The 24,702-nt window shown below is 36.2% G+C and overlaps 1 protein-coding gene across 7 annotated transcripts; it reads right to left on the bottom strand.

Annotated features, from left to right (window-relative positions):
- Window positions 1-1,649: 1,649 nt before the first annotated feature.
- On the bottom strand, window positions 1,650-11,935 carry LOC18438374 (uncharacterized). Of its 7 annotated transcripts, none has more exons than XM_020670006.2 (9): window positions 11,689-11,935; window positions 10,259-10,346; window positions 9,123-9,174; window positions 7,076-7,154; window positions 6,799-6,881; window positions 5,263-5,365; window positions 4,780-4,825; window positions 2,196-2,278; window positions 1,650-2,086 (listed from the first exon to the last, which is right to left on the bottom strand). In XM_020670006.2, exons 1-9 carry the CDS (start codon window positions 11,756-11,758, stop codon window positions 1,905-1,907), a joined length of 786 nt encoding a protein of 261 aa, XP_020525665.2. In that variant the 5' UTR covers window positions 11,759-11,935; the 3' UTR covers window positions 1,650-1,904. The 7 variants fall into 7 exon arrangements, with proteins under 7 accessions (XP_020525665.2, XP_006848625.3, XP_020525668.1 ...); XM_006848562.4 differs by having other exon boundaries at window positions 5,269-5,365; XM_020670009.2 differs by having other exon boundaries at window positions 9,123-9,166.
- Between the last annotated feature and the right edge of the window lie 12,767 nt (window positions 11,936-24,702).

Below are 24,702 nucleotides of genomic sequence, written 5' to 3'. Positions count from 1 at the left end.
CCATAATATGACCGCTATTCCTACCTCTAAAACCTAAAACCAAAAACCATTTAATGTATCTCTCTTTTCCTTCTTTCTTTCTTTCTTTCTTTTTCACTCTTTTTTATATTTACTTCCCATGTCCTAAGTATGTTCAGTTCTCACATGAAACACAAGGGTAGCAATCACAGATGTCAAACACTAAGTGATTGCAGGGCTAGAAAACAAAGATCCAGACGATTGAGTGCCCCTATATGCTCGAAAAAGCCAGAACGATCAACTGTTTGCTGTTTCTTATTGCTCTTCTTCTTCTTCTTTTATTAGAATTATAGTAATACAATAGATATGAACATGCCCCTGCATGAAAATTGATTGCGTTCAAAATAAAAACTAAAAAAACGTGTTATTAGAAAGAATTGACAAAGGAGGACTGGGACATCCATGTCAAATCATATTTTTGAGGAGATTGTCTCAATCACTGACTCAATATATCTATTCAACCACACATAGCACTAGGCCAACAACATTGCAAACGGCCTAGTGAAACAAGATGCCCTCAATGCGAGCCTCATCATTAACCATGCATATAGCCATTCTTCAAGTCACCTGAGTTTTCTCCTTACTGGGCTACTTTTTTGAGGCCGATGTTTTGTAAATCTTTTACACAATCATAGTGTTCTGCAAATTGTAAAAGTATACTCTTACTTAATACAAGTCAATTTTATCCCAAAAAAAGGAATTGAACAATGGAAACTCTATCAAAACACCTATGAGAGAAATATTGTTTAACATTTTACACACTTGCAACTATTCCAACTCACGATCATGTGTCTCGTTGATGAGTATTTTAAAATTAAATCAAACAATATATGTAAGATGCTAAATAGTTCATCTCTCAACGGCATATCAATGTCACTAAGAACGTGACGACCAAACAATCAATATGCGCTGAAGTGAACTTTTTGTGCATGAAGGGTGCGAAGTTAACCAGTCTACAGGACAATCTCCAAACAGATTTATTTCATTAAGGCATACATTATCCCCAATGGGTGTGTCCACTTTCAACAGACCACTCACATGGGCATGTTTGATCTTGAAAAACACAAATTTTTGTACACAAAACAAAGAACAAAAAAATTGAAGAAGAATACAAAATAAATTGAAGAACCATCGTACCAATATCTCCTTCCAACGATAGCATTCATCAAAGCTATAAGATCTTGAAAAAAAAAAAGCCTGTAGTTTTTCGTTTGACTAATATGAACACCTCCCAAGAGAATTGGCATTCTTGAAGAAGTCAATGGACTCCATGGCTGCCTTGGAAACCACCTTAGTGACGCCTCCTTCTAACTATAGCATTCATCAAAGCTATAAGATCTTGAAAAGAAAAAAGAAAAAAAGAATTCACGGCAGTTTTTTGTTCTAATGATATGAACACCTCTCAATAGAATTGGTGTTTTCTGAAGAAGTCAGGGACTTCACAGCTGCCTAGTGGGGCCCACTCAGTGCACCTCGAAGAAACTCGAGCATTTAGGAAAACTATCAGAAGAATGAGCTTTCTATGCAGCATGTTAGGAAATGCCATGCTTGCCAATCTGAGCAACACCGTCCTACATATCAAATGATACATGGGCACATCCATGCTCTGACAAGGTCATAACAATACATCATTGCTTCAACAATTTGCATTATGTCACTTACTTATCATTTGCAAAAGTTAAAGAAACAAATAAACATTTGCGTAAAAGTTTACATCATGCATTATTCTGTTCCAGGGCCTGCCTTCCATGCCGACAAATTTCGAGAGATGTTTATTGCACAAGAATACAAGCATCTTCTACTTATGATAAAAGAAAATCTTATGAATTGAAGATAATCTTCAAAATTAAATAAACTAATTGAACCTCCACAGTAGCCATGGAAAATCAAATCATGTCCATGGATTCACCAGATTCCAGCATGTAGTAACTGGAGCGAATGCGTTTGGAGTACAAAGGGCTTGGCATATTGGCTAGTCTCTGAGCTATGCAATTCACAGATTCCACTTGGCCATCTTCTTCTTCTAGAGATAACCCTCTCTTTTTGCATGTAACAGGGATAGTCTCTCCTATATCAATCAATTAAATTACAACAAACTAATTATGTACAATAATCCTTAGAGGATCTACCAATCCATAAAAAAGGAGGAACCTCCCTTAACACTCCAATGAACTTACTGTAGATTGTAGAATTTTCCATGTGAGGATTAGCACTTCCTGGATCAGAGGAAACAACATGTGAACTGATCGCTGCTGCGTTCCTGCAGTCATGCGGATAAAGTAACCAGAATCAGGAGCCAATGACTATGCCTACGGATTTCAGTTGCCAATAGGCAAAAAAACACATGAAGGGAAAAGAACCTGGGAGGATAGTACAGCTTTTATTCCTTTTTGAAGAAAGAGGATAATATTATACATCAATACACGTCTACAAACACGTGGATACATACATAAAACCATGCATGCATCCATGGATAGATGTATTAATGCTGGCAACATGCCGGGCCTGGGCTGGGCCAGCCTTGGCCCTAGCCTAGCCTGGCCATGATGGGGCCAAAGAGGCCATGGCCAAGACCCAGCCCGGCCCTAATACACTCAAAGAAAATGTAGAATAAAAAACTAAAGAAAAATCAGGGCCACCCCAGCCCTGTTGTGGCCCAGCCTGGCCCAGTCCTCGGGCTACATTTTATGGCCCAGGCCCTAATTTTTAGGGCCTGGCAGGGCCGGGCCGTGTGGCCCATCGCCCCCCTAAGGTCTACTCCATGCAACATACTTAGAAAGACGTCATGGTGATGGACAGGTGGACATTTAATATTTTACAGAGTCGTTATCATACATTGGAATGAGAAATGACTACTCATGCCTTGAAATAAGTGATATCCCCATAGAGTTAAATGCTAGATATTGTAAGGGTATTGAAGATTTAGTTGAGGATCTCAATCTTTATCAAAGACAGCTTGGACCTTTTGTATGCTTCTCTAGCATGTCCTGATATACTTGCATTAACATAGTGTAAACCAATTTGTGTTGAAATCATGCTGCCTGCATATGATTGTCATACATACGAGTCTGGATTATTCACTTCTCTTTTCTTCATCATCTCCTATTCAACTTCGTGCCCATGGTAATGTTGATTTCAGATGATCTGATACTTCTACTTATCTAACATACATTTCGTACTTTTGAGAAATGTTGACTTGTATTAACAGATAGGAATAGGTATACAAAAAATAACCCCTTAACAGGGCCATATGTCACCAAGATGGTGAGTTAGATAGAAAACAAACTGTATACATTCTTGTTGTGGCAAAGATCCAGAAGACCATTGTGTACAAAAAAGTCAGTGAGACCCACTCCCAGAAGACGATGCTGCTCCCTCTTTCACCAAGGTGTCAGCCAGGGAATTAGCTTCTCACCAAATGTGGGTCCAGGAAACAAGAACCTGGCTTATGATGTTGAAGATCTTATCAAAAATGTGGCCAGCCACCAAGGGCAAGTGGCAGAGCCCAAAGCCCATGAGATAATAGTTTTGAAGTCTCCGTCAATAGCTATTTGGTTGTCCCACTCAGGCCTATATGCCCTTAGACACTCGAGGAAAGCACTGGCCTCAGCTGTAGTACTATCAGAAAATCCTATGGATTTGGAGATAGATGGAGCCGAACTGGGCTCTGAAAAGGCCTCCAACCCCGGCTGGTCCTTGATTTCCCAAAGAGCAGCTGTCACATTTCGTTCTTTTCATGGATAGATTTTGATAATGTGCACAGATAAGAAAGAAGATATTGTTTCAGAATTCACCACTGTGGATGAATCGAAGACTACTTGCAGAGGGGACAGAGAACCTCAAAGGGGATCTGAAGACTTCCTGATCATGGGAAAAGCCCACAGCAAAGATAATGCACTCTGGCCCCATTTGCGCAATATCAACTAATGTCATGGAAAATCTATTGCCCCAAACTGCATGGCCTGGGAAGACTAACAACTTAGATGCCCTAAAATCCTCGAGAAATCTTGACATGAACAATTTATGGCGCAAAGACAATAAACATTTAACAGAGTAACGCTTCAACAGGGCCCAGCACCTCACCAGCTTGTCCTCCATGGTCCTCTTTGCTCCTAGACCAAACATACTAATTGAATTGAATTCAGAAGCATCTCAAGGGACTGGCTCCTACTTGAAGATACCCAGAACATCTTCTCAATAATCCACAGAGAGCAGTCGATAAAATGAGACTATATAATTCAACTGAAGGAAACAAGATACCTCAATTAGCGGTTGAAGTCATCATGCATCAACTTGGTATTCATTTTAAAGATATGTGGCGCGTAGCAATTTCAACACCTAAAATACAAGATAGATGGCTTGTGTACCACACGACATACATCATGAATGCTCACAGTAATCTAGCCTCGTGTATGAGGCACGTGGCTGAGGACCTTGAGAAGGCATCCACTGCTCCATGATATATTCCAACCTGAATATTTTCACACCGATGCTCAAGGTAGCAGAGTATCAGTTTTTTGATGCGCAGGAGTCAAGACATGATAACCTTGTATCATCAGCCCCAAAAGCAGCTACTGGCTTAAACTTATTTATAGTAGATAATGAAGTCAATGGACTGCAGAGACCTTATTCATGAAAATGAGGAATGAACACAGTTTTCTGACAAAGTAAATAGTGAATGCACAGATTTATTAAAGCAGGACATTTTGAAACCAGAAATATATAACATTTGAACCATCGAGGAAATCGGAGTTATCATACCTCGTAATATGGTCGACGAATTCATCGATTAGGACAGGCCAAGAACCTAAAAGACAGTTGAATTTATAAGGTCTCTAAGCCATGTACATTTCATATTGATAAAGAGAACAGAGAACAGAAAATGAAAACTTTAGCGACTCCATACTAATCCTTCATTAACAGTTGGTCTATACATCAAAGCATCAATCTTGGGATCCTGCCTATGAATTTCTCACAACTTCGCAGATCCAACAAACAATTAAGAGGAAAACTGCAGTATTTTTTTCTCTTTTGAATCAGAAAACTAAGTACCTTTTGCCAATTAACATTTATTGATGATCACTAGAATGCACATGCATGTTGCGCAAGTGCTGCAACCATTGAAAAAGGAAATACAGATATGGAAAAGGGGTTAGGATCCTGGGACATTATTCCCATCAAGACCACTTCTCTACCCACCCTCAAATTCAACTCCTCGACAATGAAATCATAAGAGTAATTCACCTGTACCTTCTGAATCATAATTACTGAGATCCCCATTCACAACTATGCTGAAATTTAAAACTTGCTCCCAAGTATCTTCAGAAATATTATAGCGATGATGTTCCTACAAAGAAAGAAGTAACTTATATCAATAGCATGTCACACAATTATGAGTTCAAAAAAAGAGGCCCTTTATATCAGTTCAATTCATGTAACTTGCTTAGACACAAGTTGCTTCTTTTGAGTAGGCATTCTTTTGCAGTTTACATTCCCAGTTGCCAAAAGAAAAAGAGAAGAAAATGTAGTTCCAGTCTAGGAATCATGTGATCCAATTATTATCAAATAATCCTAAATCAGAACAAAATAAGATAACAAGAGAAGCACTGTCGAAGTATAATGTTTAATGCTGCATGTATAAATATGCTGTATGTAATATCTACTTAATACGTAATATATTACCTCTATTTGTAAAACTATTATGTATTTAGTGCGCTATACAAGAAAACCATCTAAAAGGCAACCACCATGATTCAACCAATTTCAAATAAAACTAACAAGATTCAATACAATGAGAGAAACAGCAATCATGAAACTGTAACTCCGACAAACAAACAAAGTTTCTTTACAAGTGGCAAACAAATTGCTGGGGCAGGGAGGTAGGACGTGGTTATCTAAAAACCCAAACTTTTCCCACCCCTTTGAAAATGACCAAAATGGTGAAAACCAACAAAACCCCAGAATAAAATGCCAATTTTCGGGGCAATCTATTAAAGGCCCTTGCCTCAGAGGAGATTGCTTGAGCATGGATAGAAGATTGCCTAGCCACTCACATCTGACTCAAGGTCACGTCAGGGGACAAGGTGCTCAATTTCATCTAGAAATTTCTTTAGGTGTGACAAGCTAATATAATAAGTAGTCTTTCCCCATCGTCTTTTAGCTATAAAAGAAAAAAAGAAAGGAGAAAAAGATACCAACCCCTGTTTGCTATATCTTCCAAATTAGCAGTCAACGGGATTTTGTCAACAACAGCAACAAAAATAAATAAATAAATAAACATAAAAAGTGAACATATAGTGATTCTAAGTTGATTTTATGCTAAAATACTGTAACCCAGATTTCAAAAAGATACTAGCAATTTAAAACTTTGCTCCAATACACTAAAATACTTGAATCTTACAACCGAAAAAGATCCATTTTCTCATGAGATGCTAACAATTATAAGCATAGAAATGGTAGCATCTCAGTGGTAGATATATTAATTTGGTTGAGGGAGGTCAAGAGCTCAAACTCTTGAAGTTTGTCTCAAAAATCCCAAACAAGCTAACCTTTGCCTATTTTGTCTCTTAGGCTTCAGCCCATTGGTAGACATATCAATTTGGGTTGGGGAGGTCAAGGGTCCGAAACCTTGAAGTTTACCAAAAAACACAAACAAGCTAACCTATCCTTCTTTTATAATTTGTAACCAAATAATTTCTTTAACCTACTAACGTGAAATGCGGAAAGAATACATTACTAAAATCCATGATTATAATTCAAAGATCTTAGAATAGAGCATACCTTTATAAAGCTACACCACTGATCAAGCAGTTGAAATTTTCCTGCCAAGACCAATCTCCAGGCCTCAACAGCAGTGCTCACGACTGTAACAAAATGACAACAACACAGAAATGGACAACATTACTAAATCACAAAGCATTACATCAATTTCAAGAAAAAAATAGCCATGCTGCACAAACCAGTCAAGTAGTGTGCCAAATTTCTACAACTAGAAGAATGACAAGATGGAAGAAGTACACAATAAAATAAGAGAAGCAATCTGCTTCTAAATACTCACGCATGCTCCTCTGGCCACTTACTCGACACATGAAAAAGACAAACCTATAGAACCAGGAAAACTGCTGTACATTGAATGGCTGCAACATCAATATGTAATGTTAGTAACTCTCTTTCATTCAGAAAATGTGGCAAAATTTTCTGGAATCGTTCTTTTTTCTAATGTTATTTGTAAAAATCTTGAATCCTAAAGTCAAAACAAAACACAATGCCAAAAGTAAAACCGGTAGGGGCAACAACGGCAGAAGAGGAAGAACATGAGAATAGATTTGGTCTTATTCTATTTGTTATATCTATACTGCATTGTTAAGCTAGAGTTAAGAGATGGACATGTGTCGAATGAATAAAGCTAATTCTATGCATGGAGAGGATATAAGTTACATAACCTTTAAAGAGAAGAATTTTGGTAGGGTAGATGGATTCCCAGGATATAGGGACTTAAGATCTTTAAGAAAGATATTTGAATCTCTCTCTACAATTTCCTTCCTATAATTTATGTTCCTCTCTAAAATCTCATTCCTATAGTTTTGCTTATTTAAGAATATTTCTGTTATTTAAGCATATTTCTCTTTCTAAAATATCTCCTTCCTATAATTGTTAGGGTAGCATGAGTAGTTAGGAAGCACATTTAAGAAACTTTTTACTAAAACTAATAATTGCATCTTTATCCAAAGATATAACATCATTGAAAGATAAGATGCTCATAATTGAGTTAGAGAACTATTTTAGCATGCAACACAAATTAATACTAATAGCTATTTTAACAGAGTTCAAAAAGTCGACCGAGTCGTTTCGACTCGCCTATAGTCGTTGGAAAGACTTTTCCTATATGCGAAAATGAACAGTGATTTCGCCTACCCTCATCACCTTCCAAAGTTCATCGCACGGCCACAATTGTCTGGTAGTGTTTCATTTTTCATTTTTTTTCTACAAATCGGAATGACCTAAATTTGGAGCGTGTGTACATCTTAGTGATATATATATATATATATAGGAAAAGTCTTCCCAACTCCTATAGGCGAAAATGAACAGTGATTTCGCCTACCCTCATCACCGTCCAAAGTTCATAGTACGGCCACGATTGTCCGGTAGTGTTTCATTTTTCAATTTTTTTTTTTACAAATCGGAATGACGTGAAATTTGGAGCGTGTGTACATCTTAGTGAGGCACACCTAATAAAAATATGAAAGAAATAATTCGAGAAAAAAAAAATGACCAAAATACCCTGTAATTTTTTAGGGGTATTTTGATCAATTTTTTCATGTAAAATATTTTTTTTGATATTTTTCATAGGTTGACCTATTTTTGATGAACACATACTCCAAATTTCAGGTCATTCCGATTTGTAGAAAAAAAATGAAAAATTAAACACTACTGGACAATGGTGATCGTGCGATGAACTTTGAACGGTTATTAAGGTAGGCGAAATCACTGTTCATTTTCACCTATAGGTGTTTTGTAATATCTTCCATATATATATATATATTACATACAGAAAATAAAGAAAGCATATCTCTCCGATCTCTGTTACAACAGAGAGGAAGTAGTGAGGAAAAGTAAAGAGTGGTAGATGAATCTGAACCCCTACGCTTGTCTAGGGAGAGGGTGGTGGTCTCCACCTCTCTCTTCTTTCTATAATTATAGCAGTGGTCCCCTACTCATAACCTAATTCAAACCCTATTTCCCTCCCTCCTTTCTATCTACAGCAATAGCAGAGAGTTCCCATGCAGCAAAAGAAGCACAAAGGATATAGGAAGTGAAGAACACCTAATTCAAACCCTATTTCCTTCCCTCCTTTCTATCTACAGCAATAGCAGAGAAATCCCAGGTAGCAAAAAAAGCACAAAGGATATAGGAAGTGCAGAACATGCATCTGCAAGCAACACGCATGGCACTAAAACAGCACTGTGTCACACCAAATGGAAGCAAAGATAGAAGCATGAGTAATACTCTCAAAAGAAAAGAACAGAGAGGAATCCCAGGTACCGGTAATGAAAGGAAACACATAAAGGAGACTCTGAAATAGGTATTCCAGGTGGAGATTTCACCTTCGATTCCAAAGACAATTTAAGCCTGTGAAGTCCATCGAGAGCTGTAATTCTATAAAGAACAAGCAATTAGAAATTAAAAAGGAAAACTCAATACATAAATAATCTTATGAATATTCCAATTTCTCACAATAAGAGTCAAGGTGGTTAATTTTAAGCATGCAAATAAAAGTACAACTCATTGACTAGTCAAATCTAATTGTCTTGTCATTTCATGGTATAGTAAATTAAAATGAATTGAGAATGATTCATATAAGGGACTTGAAATAAAAGATAACAACGAAATTCCATTACTAGTCAAAGTACAACTCCTTGACTAGTCAAATCTAATTGTCATGTCATTCCATTACTTGATTTTTCGCACACAGGAATATTTGCATCTTTTCAAAGAAAAAAAAGGAGCAAGTTATAAGATTTCCCAATAATTTGAGTAGCACGGTAATACATCTTCACTATGTGCATTCAAGCGTGTGAGCATGTCTATTAAGTTATAGCCTTATTGGACAATGCCATATATAACATAATATTTACTGCTTTTTTTTTTTCATATGAAATTGACCAGTTACATATATACGCACCAACATGCGTTCAATGCCGAAACAGAAAAAGAAAATCAGAAAATTCAGTGGAGAATGTTGCTGCGTAATAATTATAAAGTTTGGGCAAGAGACCCCTTCTTCGGCTAGAGAGTCTGCTGCCCATTGGCTTCAGCCAAGTGTGTTTGAAAGAGAGCTCAGTGGGCAGCAAAAACTCTATTTTACTGCTTATTATTAATAATTTATAATGTTATACTGAATTTGTCCATGCATGTATTCCACATGTGTGTATTATTATTTGGACTTCAATTCTTTCGGTGAAAATGGTGTGACAAAATGTAGTTCGAATTGAGCTTCATGTTTTTAAATCATGGCCATAAGAATAAAGGAAAAACAAATATCTCCCGTTGCACAGTTTCCCAGAAGTTTGCAAGTACCATTGGCTAACTAGGTAACAAAAACAAGTACAAAAATTGCAACTTACGCAACTCCTAAATAAATCAGAATGAACTCCATATGAAGAGCAGAAGGTGACTCCCCAAACTCTGAGATAAGGCATAACCAGAATTTAATTAAACCAAATGATTAGGACAAACATACCCAGTGAGACCTTGAGAATAAGCATTAGCTGAAAGAGCGGCCAATGATGCCTTCATCTTTCCAGGAGAATCACTCAAAGATATAATTTCTGCTCAAAAATTAAATTAAATTTATAACAGATTTTTCTGACACTAGCAAGAGCATGAACAGGGGTGTTTAACTGAAACATGAAAGAGAAAGGGTTAAAATGGTTTTATATAAATCATTGCCACAATACCAAAGATTCCTTTTCTCAGTAGGATGGTTTAAAGAATCAGATTTTAATCATAAGGCACATGAATGAAACAAAGAGCCTTGTACAGTTGTACCACAATGTCTTCTCATTCTAATCCACTATTTAGGACGTTTTCCAGTGATCCATGACTCTGTTTCTGATATGTTAATTGTTTTATAAAAAAAATAAGAATAATCAACAAGCAATTCAAAGTGCAAAAAGAATCTGAATAAGAAATGCAGGATTCAAATATCAGAAATGTAAACAAAATGCAGCTAAGTTTTGTATGACTAAAACTATTTGCAACTATCAGAGTTAATCATAATAATTTCCATACATACACAACAGAATTTTAAAATTGACTGGATAGTAGAGCCAATAGATTAAAGCAGCATTATGGACACTAGGGGTACCTGAAAAAATATAAAAAATAAAAAAATAAAAAAAGTTGTAAAAAAATGGGTATATTATATAACATTTTGTTGGTGATTTTGACGTTTTTGGCATAGATTGGTGAGTGACTTTTTTGCCATAATCCCTATTTTTATTTTTATTGTTAATTGTCCCAAACTACAAAAGACAAAACAATATTTTAAAATCCATGTTTGCTAAAAAATTTTAAGCACATTTGGACTTGAGGTTGCTTTTAGTTTTACTTTACTTTTAATATTTTTTTTGTGAGTTTTTTCTAATTCAAGGGCTTTATGGCCCTCTACAGGAATCGGCCGAGTTAGGATACCTTGCATCAGCTAAGGTCCAAGGCCATCTTCTAACAATGGATTAAAATTTTGCTAGAAAATTTCCTTTCTGATTGTGAACTCGATAACCAGGGGGCGATCTGCACAATTCCCTAATGCCTCCGCTGTGAAGACCCCAATGCTTCCATTAAAACTATACAAATGCATATTTGTCTAAGTATCAACAAATGAAGGCAGGTAATAATTGTCACAATTTTTCCATGCTCTAGAAGTGCAGAGTGTTCATGGTGTTAAGAAAGAGCAAAATGATGGATAGTGAGCACTCAGTTCTCTGGAGGTTGATAATCACATCACACTGGACCCGCCCAATCAACGTAAATTTCAGTATATGGAAGCCCACGACAATACTCAAGAAAGGATGCACTAGGCACGCATGGTTATAACCAGAAGAACAAATGCAAGAGGAGTAACAGCCATGAATTAACGGGATGACATCAAAGGTGAGAAAGGAACGTTACCCTGGTATTCGGTGTATGTCTCCGCCATGGAATCAACACCTTCATGGCCAGAGGAATAAAGGGACGCCATTTTACGTCTGATGAAAAACAATCGAATCCTAAACCCTAAACCCTGCCCTGCTACTAATAGCTGTCGGCTGTATAAAATGCGAGAAAGAGGGAGGGAATAACATTGATGAAAGAGGGAAAGCGGGGGTGGGGGAGGAGTGACAACTTGGAAAGAGAGAGAGCGCAATTGCCATTGAGGTAATAAAGCGAAGACCATGGAAATAGCTGGGCGTGCCGTGCGATGTTCAAGTGCGGTAAATGGTATAATTATATATCCCACGGGTCCCAACTCGCATCGTAAACTTGTTTCTGTCGTAATTCGTAAATTAACCTACTTTCTTGTTAGGTTGAAGTTTGTATAAGGTGTCAACCTTATACTTTTAGGTCTCCTTTTTTCCTCTCCTTCTACGTAAAATTCAAAAGTTTTACAAAGCACAAAGGTATTGTTTTTAGGGGAAAGGTATTGTTTTTAGGGGAAAGTTTCTTGGCTCTATTATAACCTACCTCAAAACTTTTACTATAAAAGGTTGTTTTGATGCCCAAATATCATCAAATTCATCATCGCAACATCAAGATGCATGAACATGAGAAAAAAATGAATTTTGAGTTTTGAAAATACTGCATCTTCTTGTAAAGCATTTTTTAACTGTCTAGTTCCAAGATTTTTTTATATATGCTCGATCTACACTGTTTTTTAATCTTTAAACTTTATAACTAAATATAATAATACAATTTACAGTGTGGTTTCTATAAAGTTGCGACCTTAAACAATCCAATTACAGCGCATCTCCAAACTTTATCATAACATCTAATTTTGGTGTACAAAATTGTTAGGATTATCTCAAAATCTATTTTCATATCTTACTATAAACATTTAAAATCCAAAAATGATTAAAATCAAGTAAATATGTAAACATATGAAAATCTTGAAAATAGACGGTCTACATATTGTGTTGCAAGATGCACTATTTCTGATATGCAAAATTTTTTTTTTTTCGAATAATATTTCTGGATATCGAGATGATCAATTAGAGGGTTTTTCAACATTAAAATAACATTTTCTGATGGATTCTTGAGGTGCATCAGTATTTCTACATTTGAAGATTGCAACCTTATATAAACTTTTTCCTATAATTTAAGGCTATAACAAAACTTTCCAGTATTAAAACCATATTTCTCGATATTATTTGAATGTAATTGAACCCTTGTATTTATTCAAATAATTTAAACCTACATTTTGCTCATGAGCGTCGCGAGCAAATCAAGAGTTTCGACTGAAGTTGATAGAGAAGGATCACATAAAAGGACCACTATGTGATCCTCGTTTCTCCTCTTGTTAGTTATGACAAGCTTTCTATGCTTCCTCTACAACATAAAACGTATATGCTTCCCTTTATCCAACCGTCAATTTTGAATGGAGGGTTAAGATTGCCCTAATCATAATGTCACATCTCTACACTATTATATTTTTAATTTTTTTTATATAAAATATTTTGAAACCAAAATTTGGGGGTCCAATCCTCTATTAAAATCACATTTTTAAAAATATAAAGGAAATATTTTCTATAAAATAAAATGACCAAAATATCCCTGAAATATTCAAAGGGTTTATTTTGGTCATTATATTTTATCGAAAAATTATTTTTAATATTTTTGTAGGTGCGCCCCAATGAGAAGATGGTACGTACCAAATTTCATATTTATAAAAAAAATAAAACTAAAATACTCTGAGACATCGAATCTAAGATCAAATGGTGAGTGACTCACTTGATCAAAATTGGACGGCTGGATGGTAGGGGAAGCATAGATCATCTATGTTGTAGGGGAAGTATAGAAACCGTTCCCTTATTTTTAGGGAAAAGTTCATATAGAGCCTGGGCTCTAAACAATCAAATTAGAGCCTACCTCCAAACTTTACTAGAAGAAGTTGTTTTGATGCCCAAATATCATTAAATTGATCATCTCGACATCAAGATGTATGGACATGAAAAAAAAATAGATTTCGAGTTTTGGAAATATTGCATCTTGTAAAGCATTTATGAACAGTCAATTTTCAAGATTTTCATATATATGGTCGATCTATACTATTTTTTAAGCTTTAAAATTTATAACTAAATATGAAAATATAATTTAAGGCTATAATAAAACTTTTCAATATTGAAACTATAATTCTCGACACTATTTGAATATGGGCTCTAATTTGATCGTTTACAGCCTCGGCTCTATACAAACCGCACCCTTGTTTTTATTCAAATAATTTTAAGCCTACATTTTGTTCATTAGCATCGCAAGCAAATCAAGAGTTTCAACTGAAGTTGATAGAGAAGGATCACATAAAAAGACCGTGATCCTTGTTTATCATTTTGTTTTGTTAGTTTATATATATATCTATTATTTTTATAAAAATTTCATATTTTTATTCCTCTATGATGACCAATCAGACAAGCACGCTTATATTTCATATTTTTATAAAAAATTAAATCACTTGGAATTTAGAGTGTCCATCACTCCTCCATTAAGGCGCACCCACTAAAAATATTTAAAAAATTTTAAATAAAAAAAAATTGATCAACATACCCACTAATTTTTAGGGCCATTTTGATCAATTTAGTTTTTGAAATCTATTTATTTAATATTTTTGGTTCAACTATTTTTCAATAGTAGACACTCATTTTTTTAAATAAATTGTATTTGTAGAAAAAAGATTAAAATTTAAATATGAAATACAATCGTGAATCAGCAAATATTCAATTTGAGCCATTGTGCATTTACTGTAGTTGCCAACGAGTGGGTTGATCTCAAGTTTTCAATTTTTTTGAAATGTTTCCATGGTATTGATACATCGTCTCTTGGTTTAGGTGTTTATTTATGGGTGCACTTCTGGATATGCATTATCTTTAGGTCATGTAGAATGAGATAACTATATTTTTTCTATTTTAATTGGGATTGTATTTTATGAGACCAATTATTGTTAGTACAAGGAGGCCATAAAGTTTTGAAATCCAATAGATGAAAGTGCATTGCTGACTTTGTACTCAATCAATGACACATTCTCAACCGTCCAATTTCAAATATAATGGTCAATGATGACTACGACTTCTTTGTATTATTTTTTTTGGGTAAATCAACGAGGAAGAAGGCCCTATACCGATTTTACATTAATAAAAAATAAAAAAAATTATTTATATTATTTTACAACCCTACAATAGGGATGTGACCTCTTTAAATAAAAAATAAATAGTCGCAATGTATAAATTTCCATTATAATTTGTAGCTAATATTGGTATCTTAGAATTTTCATTGTGCAATGTTGTTGTTGCAAATTTATCCTCAATCAAGAAAGGGGTTGCGGTTGTGGTGGTAGTGTGGTGGTAGCAACCCATATCCTAAGCACCACATTATTGTTTGTATTCCCACCACTAACGCCACTACATTAATATCTTAAAAAAGTTAACTCCTAATCGATTTTAAAAAAAACTGCTATCCTCAACCCCTAGTGTTTATGAACGATTCTTATACCTTTGGCTATCCTCAACCTCTTGTGATCTCGATTGGCTTTTGAATGAAAAAACTGGAATGTTTATGAACTATTCTATTCATGTATTCTTACACCTTTGCAGTCTAACTGTGGTCGTAGTTATGGTTGAAATTGTGATTTGCACCACGTTTACTACACCATTGACAAGCTAAACTTGCCACCATGGTCTAGCTCTAAAAGGTTTTATTTTTCAATTGATTTAGCATCAATTCAGTGGATCTAGATTTTTGAAAGATATACATCGATGCGATGATAAAGAGTGGAGGTGCATCTTACAATTGTCCAATCAATAGGATATTTGAGTGAAATGGTCAGTGCATTCAGATAAATGCAATTAAATTTGTGAAAAGTGGGTTCCTCGTATAACAACATACAAAGATGGGACAGTCGATGGCGACTGCAACTGCAACCACACATTATAGACCTTGGTAGACAATGTTGTGAGAATAATTGTTGGACACTTTTATATATATATATATGAAAAATGTTTCATGCGGCTAGACGGGCATTTCACATCTAGGTGATCCACCTAGAAACCAAGAAAAATAACGGTTCAAATTTTTTCTTATTAAAATTATTATTTATAGTTTTTAAAATATATTTGTTTTTTCATATTCACCTTTAAAAATTAAATCTTAAAATCCAAATTTATTAAGAGAGGCCTGTTTGGCCGCATAGAAAGCGGTGAAAAAAATGTGATCCACATATACATACGGGGAGGAGGTGGGTTCCTTATCCAAGGGAAGAAAGGCACATTGAGGCGTCCCTGCGCTGCATCAACCAAAACACAGACTAAAAAATCAAAGCGAAATTCGTTGATTGTAAGATATCTCAGGACAGCAGAGAGTTATGGCGAGCGTTTGTTGGTCCTGTGCTGCCCCAGTATTGTGGGCAGGTGAGAGGACTCTATCACTCATTCCTTCTTCTTCTTCTTCTTCCACCACCACCACCACCACAAGCTGTGGAGTTGCAGGGCCTCTCCTGCATCAGGACTTGAGGAGGCGGCTGAGGCCCCTTTTCTCCTCCTCTTCCTCCCATCGAACAACTACAACAGCAGCTACTTTAACTGATGATGAGGTGGTGTTGGAGGATGAAGAGAAGAAGAAGATGATAGGAGCCAAGGTGAGGGTGAAGGTTCCTGTTAAGGTGTACCATGTTCCCAAGATCCCCGACCTAGATCTCCTCGGGATGGAAGGGGAGATTACCGATTATGTCGCCCTCTGGAAGGGGAATCGCATCTCTGCAAACCTACCTTACAAAGTCCAATTCGCCCTTTCCCCTTCCCAACAACAAGAACAAGGAGGCATCAGCAAGCCCATCAAATTCTTTGCACATCTCAGGGAAGATGAGTTCGACCGCATCGCCGCCAAATGAATGGTTACTGTTTCCATCTTTCCTCATGTTTCAATGCTTTATTTCCGAGAAATATGGCTTCCTCCTCCTTCCCTCATCCCATCCCTCTTTGTCAAGGAGCGCCAGCCATCCATCCCACTCACTCATTCATCGTGGTGTGTGTGCAGCGTAATTTGTATCTTCCATAAAGCAGTTAGCTAGAGCCCTGTGTCTGAAAGCGCTTCGATATCTCAAGGAACACAAAACTGGCCAAAGGTTTATCTTTCGGTTTTTCCTTTTATTGTTTTGATGATCTGAAACTTGTCGATGAAAGGGGCTCTCAAATTCAGCATATATCTTCTGTCACTGACTCACTTTTCCCATATCACTCCATAATATTGTTTTTGAATTAATACTTCTCTGCCTATTTCTTCATCTCTGACTGCGAATTCATTGAGTTATTCGTGTCTCTCATCTGTTTGTTTTTCTGGCAAACCTGGTAAAGGGCTTGAAATGAATATAAGTAATTTGTGTGGGCACCGAGCCCATTCCTCAAGTCTCTTTGCATAATTCAATAGTTGTTAGTCTTCAAAGCTCGTGGCCTTCAACGTGCCTTGGGTCTTAGAAAACTTTCAAATTCTTACTTTTTGTCATGTGTATGCACTGTGGATTGGATTTGTCGCCGGTAAACACCAAAAGGAAGAGGGGCGGGAGAATTGTGGGAAAATAAGTCCTTTTTTTGTGGGCTTACTGAAGAGAAGAACATTTGGAAGTCCCTGCCATTGATGGAATATAGCTATTTCTTTCATCTTGGAAAGGTTTTGTCCATTTTCAATGCTCTTAATCATGCTACTATTTTTCTTGGAATTTCTGGTATGCCCTTTTGCGCCTTTTTTGGGATTGCATACTATCAGACGATTTATTTATGGTGTATGGAGGTCACGATCATTTTTAGCCATTAGATGCAAAATCCAATAGATGAATGTATGTTACAACATTCGAGAAATTTTGTTTTGGACTTTGTGCCTAAACAATGACACATCCTCAACCACCCGATTTCAAGTGTAACGGTTAATAATGATTGTAACCCCCTTGTATAAAAAATAGATGGTCTCATTGTATACGTTTCCTTTGTTTTTTTTTGGTCCTTTTCTTTCTATTACTGCAGCTTCTCTTTTGACATGGCTGGTTAGAGGAGAAAAGAAGTAATGAGAGGTAGCTATCTCTCACTGCTCATACTTAATTTGAGTTCAAGTTGATGGAACTGTAGGTAATTGATGCTGAATAAGGTTGGCATGTAACTTACCTTCCTGACTTTGCCATCCACTGTAATGCTTTGGTCCTTTCATTAACCTTATTCCTATATGTTTAAATGAGGAGAGCAAAAGCCCAAAGGTAGCCCCAAAATCTTGCCAATTTTTTAAAAAGCACAGTGTTAGTATGAGGCAATGTGCTAATCAGCTGATTAATCTGAGCCTACAACCATCCAAGCTTGTTGTTAAATAATTCATGTGTAAATGTATTGTGTTTCTCAATTCACTTCGAGATCTTGATATATGCACCCTCAGTGTGGTTCCGGGATTTATTCTCCAAATTCTTCATTCATAGTACCCTGTGAACAAGAGTACAAACAGAAAGCACATGCGACACAAGGGACTCCAGGTATGAATGTAATTATTGTCTCTCATGTGCCAATGCAAATTGTAGCTTTTGTCAAGTGACAAGTGATCTGAAATTCCCAGATTAATTATTGTTGTTGGTAGTTTGATATTTTTTTATCTACTTGGTCGTTGTGAACAAGAAACTGTCACTCCGGACAGGCTTTTTACTTGTGGATCGGTTTCTCTTCTTGTGATATGCTTCAGTCCTTATATTTTGAGTTTCTTTAATGTATTCGAACTTTTACCCTGCCTCCTTGTAAACCCTGCCTCCTTTAGTAATGCCGGTTCATAGTTTCAGAATCAGCTTATGAGATCATGTTATGCTTCCTCCTTGTAGGGGCTTAGACAATTGAAAATTTTCCTATCTGTTTCAATTTGTGTTTGATTAGTGATTGACATGTGGGGCCTTGTCACTACTTTCACTAGATTCTCATTTGCTGTGAGATCTCGTAGGGATGGAGTGGGATAGTAAGTTCCGATGTAGTTATGGTTATCTCTTGGGAGTGAGTACTTTGGACCATGTATGGGATTCTTTTTTTTTTCTAAAAGCCCAAGTGTGGGATGTTGAAGACTAACTATTTGTTTCTTATTCTTTATATACCCTTCGAGGAGCAGCTTTTGTGGGAATATTGGATGCATTTAGTGCACTATGTCTAGAACCTTTTTTTTTTAATTAATATTGAAAGGGTGAATGATCAAATTGTACCGTAGACACTAAAGGCACGTTTGGTTATTGAATCTTGAATTTTAGGGCAAGTTTGGTACGCGTGAAAATACTTCCGTGAAATATTTTTATGTGAAAAAATCTTCACTCATGTGATTTGGTGTGGAAGTTTTTCCACACAAATTTTTGCCAACGCATTTTTTCACACCAATTGGTAGCCAACTAATGTGAAAAAACTCCCACATCTAATCGCACGAGTGGAGCTTTTTCATGGAAGTATTTTCACACGTACCAAACTTGCCCTAAAATTCAGTATTCGTTTACCCATTTTGGTATTAAAATTGATATTATGGCCAATCCATGGGTCTTCCGGCATCAGTTTATGTTTATGCATTCATACAGATGAGTTCTACTTCATGCATGGGGAGGAAGGCTATTGACTGTTGTTATCTATGACCAAGGGAGATTTGGTCTGGGGTCTAACGACTGTGGTTCAATTTTTTTTGTTAGCTATTAGATGCGCCGTGCGCCTAGCCTAAGTGGAGGATGTAGGTTTTCTTACTTTCTTGTGATAAGACCATGGATGTCTGGGTTAAATTTTTAATTGTTAGGATCAGAAAGAGAGCACACACAGTACGTGTGTAAGATAGGAGGTGGGGATTTACGTCGTAGTTTATTGGCTTCTGACCTGGATACCATCACGGAGCCAACAATTGAAGTTATCTTTTCACTTTTGGTGAATGCACTTGTTAAGTTTGGAAGGGCATGACTAGTAGAGAAATTATAAACACACAACATATTCAATACATGTAGAGAAATGTGGAAACTATGGAGAACTCATAAGAAATTGGATAAATCCCAAAAAGTAAAAAAAAAATTAAGTAATATAAGCTCAAAACACTAAGAGAAGCAAAGAAAATAAACACAAAAGGAGAATTTTTGCATGTTACATATTGATTTATCAGCAAATTAATTTAATGATAAAGTCTTTTGCATAAGAGGTAAAGAATGCTTCATCGACATCCTCCAGCGAGATAGTGTTGTTGTGCATTCTTCTTTCAGATATCAGGCCTCTACACTAATTGGCTATTGTACATGAATACAACCAAATATTCTTTTTCTTTTTCAAATATTAATTATTAAGATTGATTGGCACTTGATAAGGGAAAATATGCTGAGGAATGTTTGCCTCACATATATTTGAATGCTCAAATAACCATCATGTTTGTAAAGACTAAAAGCATCAGTTTAATGAGGATTGTAAACAATTCATGCTTATATGTTGTTTGAGGATGATCCAATTCACGTACTTCTAATAGATGTAGTTAGATTTGTGTTATGTTATGGCCAGTTTTGGTAATTTTCCCTACTCGCACTATATATTACTCTTTTCACCATAATTGAGGGTTAGTGAGAATAAATGCCATAATTTTATGTAATTTTATGGTGCCATGAAAATTTTCTATTAAAAGATACTGGATATTAAACTCCATATAACTCAGTCGTTGATGAGATTTTCCTTTTGACATGCTTTTGTTGCTGTTAGGCTAGTTATCCTCAATTTACGATAGACCATATTTGAGACTTTCTTCCGATGACTACCGATGGAAGTCTTTGTTTCGAAAATAGTTTACCCTGGATCAGAAGTGAGATGAAGTTCAGATGAATGTTTTGAACAATTCAATCAGCTTGTTGCTATTGGCAATGCCCTTCTTGCATATCAACCTTAACATTATGGTTTCTAGCTCCTGGACTTATGCTTGTTGGGGAGGCTGAGGACTGCAATTGGTGCACCTCCTCTTGGCGCGTTGCTCTCTTTGGCTTATATCCCTAAGAGGCCCTGCCTTAGGAAGATGTGTCCACCTACCATCTCTGGCTATACCACAGGTCTTTCAGTGACATTTCATCACTGGTTTTTAGGCATTGAATGAGGTCATATAGAGGTCATATATGGGCTTAGGCAATTCCTATCAGTTTGTTTTGAAAGGTTTAACCAAGTAATGATGGCGCTTGGATCGATTGGTAGTTATGATGGATATCTCATGTTTATAAAGAGAAGAGAAAAAAATCATATCACAGCTCTGTTGATGGCTTCATCATCACGGGTCATGATCTTATGCACACTCAAGAACTCAGAAGGATATATGAATAATTTTTGGACATCAAAGATCTCAGGACCCTGAAGTATTTGTTGGGCATTGAAGTTGCATGCTTTAGGAGTGCATGCTTCTACAATTGCTGACAAGATAATTTGCCCTTATGATTAAATCTTGCTAAGCATTATTTGCGCCATGATGCATGGAGGAATGGCATGGACCCTCATATGCTTGCATCTGATACGTGATACTAATTTGTTTGAAGTGCCTTGAAAATGGAGCTGGCTCAGTATTCTCAGTCCTCACAAATGAGACATAGAAGGAACTAGTCAGCTGTTAATGTCCTCCCTCGTATTGGCAACATGTCTATTCTTATGTTGTTGTTGGAGATGAGTTCTATGCATCGCACCAGATGGAAGTGCAATGAGCAGACCGGGTTTTATAAAATTGTTGGAAATAGGTGGGGTTTTATCCTCTTCCTTTCGTGCTATAAAATTGTTGGAAATAGGTGTTTATCCTCTTCTTTTCGTCCTATAAAATTGTTGGAAATAGGTGGGTGAAACAGATCACAGCCCGTCATTTCAATGGACAACGGTGACACTATGGACTAAGGTGTTTTTCATGTCTACTGGATTGTAGTTTACTTTCGCTTTGTTAAGTGCATTTGCATTCCTAGAGGGATGATTCAATTTATGGAAGAAGCTTGCATTCACGCTTTTGGGTGTCCAATCACTAACCATTATTTGACATCAATCAAGTTATAAGTGTAGCAAACAAAATAGGGAAAATAAATTGTACCATTCGAAAGTGGTGTGTGTCATATGATACTCCATGGGCATCCACCTGCCGTTTCCAATGACAAGCTTTGGACGTTCATTCCCCTCATAACTCTTAGCCTGGTACTTTTAACTCCATCGACAGAAACTATCAGTGTTCGGAACATGGCTGATGTTTCTGCACTACTCTTCTCTAGGAAAGTCCCAATCAAAATCAATGTCTCTAGCAATAGATTAGGAGAAGGGCTGGAAATTTGTGCTTCAAACATCAACATTCTTTTTGCAATAATTATTTATATAGATTTCCAAGGAATGCCTTTGTCCTGATGCATCTCTAGTAAGGTCTTTGAAAAAGAAAACAATAATATTGGTTTTAGGAGTTGCTTTATTCTGAAATATGTTTTCAGCAAAAAGGATGAAAATATTCTTCTGCTATTCTTACCTAAAGAATGTTCAATAGATGGAAGTTAGAAATTCATTTTTATTGTATGCTACCAGCTGTCAACATTTCATTAGCACTGTCCCAGCTGTCTGATATCAGTAATGGATGGTTTGGTGCAAATTCCATCCATCTTTTTGAGGGACCTTAACGGCGTACTAAGGTGCTAGCCTACTGTAGCAATTCTAAATGCTGGCATTATAGACATTCGCTTACTTACACCGGCACCTATGCGTGCTTTGTATGTTAACAAGCTTCAGGCAAATGCCAGGTGCATACTTAAGCAAAGAATACGTGATCACGACACTTATTCATCAACAAGGGAGTGGATTCTGTCTGCCCATTGCTATAGTGTTAGCTAATGATACAGATTAAATCTAAATTGATTTGACGGTTACAATCTCATTTCGTATTTGAATTTTCATGTTTTTTTTTTACAAATCCAAATCAATTTAAATTTTAACGATTCATTCTTCTCATCAAGGCGCACCTAATAAAAATATAAAATAAATAATTAACAAAATATAAATTGATCAAAATACACTCGAAATTAATTTATCTTTTGTAAATATTTTTTTATTATACTCTCCTATTTTTGTAAAATAGATGTTTCAAATTTTAAGTGATTTGGATTTGTAGAAAAAAAAATAAAAATTCAAACACAATATGAAGTCGTGACCGTCTGATCGGTCCAAATTCAATTTGGACCTTTGGCTGATACTATAAGCTGACAAGATCTTTCCTAGGTGCATACTTAAGCCAAGAATACACTTCTTCAACTTCAAATTAGTATTATATTGGATAATGTTTTTTATTTTGGTGGTTGTCGGGAGTCATATTGTACATTTGATCCCGTGTGCAAAACGCGGGAGTTCTCTACGATTTAAAGTTTTTGAAATCATTCACCTAGTTATCAATTCAGAAAAGCCATTGATTTTGAGTTCCCATTGTCTATTGAATGGACAGTGAGAGTCACTCTTGGGGGCATGAGTTGATTTGGAGCATTTTTCTAGATCTATTTTTTTCTTTTTTTTCCTTTGGATCTCTGAGATGACCAAAACTGAGAGAAGACTTTGAGTTCAAACTGACGGAGCAAATGTACATTGTGTCCGGTAATCAAATAAATAAGGAAAAGTTGTCAAAATAACCATAATCTATTACTTATTTAACATTTTAGCCATGTCGTTGGTTTAATTTAAAAATAGCCATCAAAAGAAGCATGATCATGACATGAAATATTTGCAAATGGGTTAAATGTTAAAAAGTTAAATCTCTTGTGTGTAGTTTGAAAATTTTCCTAATATATAAATTAAGAATTGGTAAAGTTTTGGCCTGGCCATTGTTGCATGCAGTGGCACCTCAAAACACGCCAGGAAAAGTAGATTAGGCCCCAAAAATTCTGCAAATTTGTCGCCCCCACTTCAATGATTATGGATCTGAAAAATGAATTTCAAAACTCAAAGCTAGCTCTACAAATGTTTTTCAAACTACAAAATTTAAACCATATTTGGAGCTCCAAATTCTGCCTTCGGTGGTGAATGGAATTACATGCCACAAGGAGGTGCTTTTAGCCCTCAATCCATCTCCAAAAAGCCTCAATGCCACAAGGAGGCTTGTTCGAGGTACCGCCTCAAAAAGCCAACCGCGTCCTCACTAAATTCTTTCCCGTAGAAAATTTTTAAAAATAACTCTAAGTAGGATGTGCCTATTTATTTGGTCCTTTGTAGTACCAAATCCTTTGTAGTACCAAATCCTTATGCTCGGATGCTTAAGTCTCTTCCAGAATATTGGAAAAATATAAAACCATTGGTGCTGCATAATGAAGTTGTAACAATTTTTTCTCAACTTTCTCGTCACCTTGAGATAGAGGCTGAGTTTTGCTCATCTTATAGAGCTGGAACCGCTCTAGTTGCTCAATTAAGCCGGCCTCGAGGCCGTAAATCTTGAGGTAAGTTTAGGAATGGGGCACCTCAAAGAAATTAGCAACCTAAGCAAGAGGATGAGGAAAAAAAAAAGGTCAGGCATAGACGCAGGAGGCGCACAAGGGACAAATCTGAAATAACTTATTACAATTGTGAGAAGAAGGGTCATTATGCACGTGAATGTCATGAACCTAAAAAGGTACAAATTGATTTCTCTAGTTATACAAATGTTTGTACTCAGGTGCTTGTTGCTCATTCACAATTTATTTGGTGGATTGTGGATTCAGGAACGACAAAGAATATAGCAAGGGATCGAGAAGGGTTTGTTGAGCTTCAAACTTTGACTTCCAGTTGGAAGTTCGAAGATCTTCATGGGGATCTGTGCATCAGAGGATGTACTAGGGGTTGGAACTTAACAACTCTGATTTCGACTTCTCCATGACGTCCTCTATGCTCCTGGAATGAGAAAAATATTGCTTTCAGTTATATGTCTTGTTAGAGACGGTTGTTGTATCAGTTTCATGCTTAATTATACTAC

The sequence above is a fragment of the Amborella trichopoda genome, chromosome 9, assembly GCF_054954075.1.
Source record: "Amborella trichopoda isolate Santa Cruz 75 chromosome 9, AtrichopodaSantaCruz75HAP2 v2.0, whole genome shotgun sequence".
NCBI lineage: Eukaryota > Viridiplantae > Streptophyta > Magnoliopsida > Amborellales > Amborellaceae > Amborella > Amborella trichopoda.
This window is presented reverse-complemented; position numbering and strand designations above follow the sequence as displayed.

Bases quoted from the DNA above. Each gene is read 5' to 3' on its own strand.
- LOC18438374 (XM_020670006.2), bottom strand. From the start codon at position 11,758: ATGGCGTCCCTTTATTCCTCTGGCCATGAAGGTGTTGATTCCATGGCG. The intron at 10,347-11,688 runs GTAACGTTCCTT...ATTTTTGAGCAG, and splicing joins GACATACACCGAATACCAGG to AAATTATATCTTTGAGTGAT. The intron at 2,279-4,779 runs GTATGATAACTC...GCATGACTGCAG, and splicing joins TTCGTCGACCATATTACGAG to GAACGCAGCAGCGATCAGTT.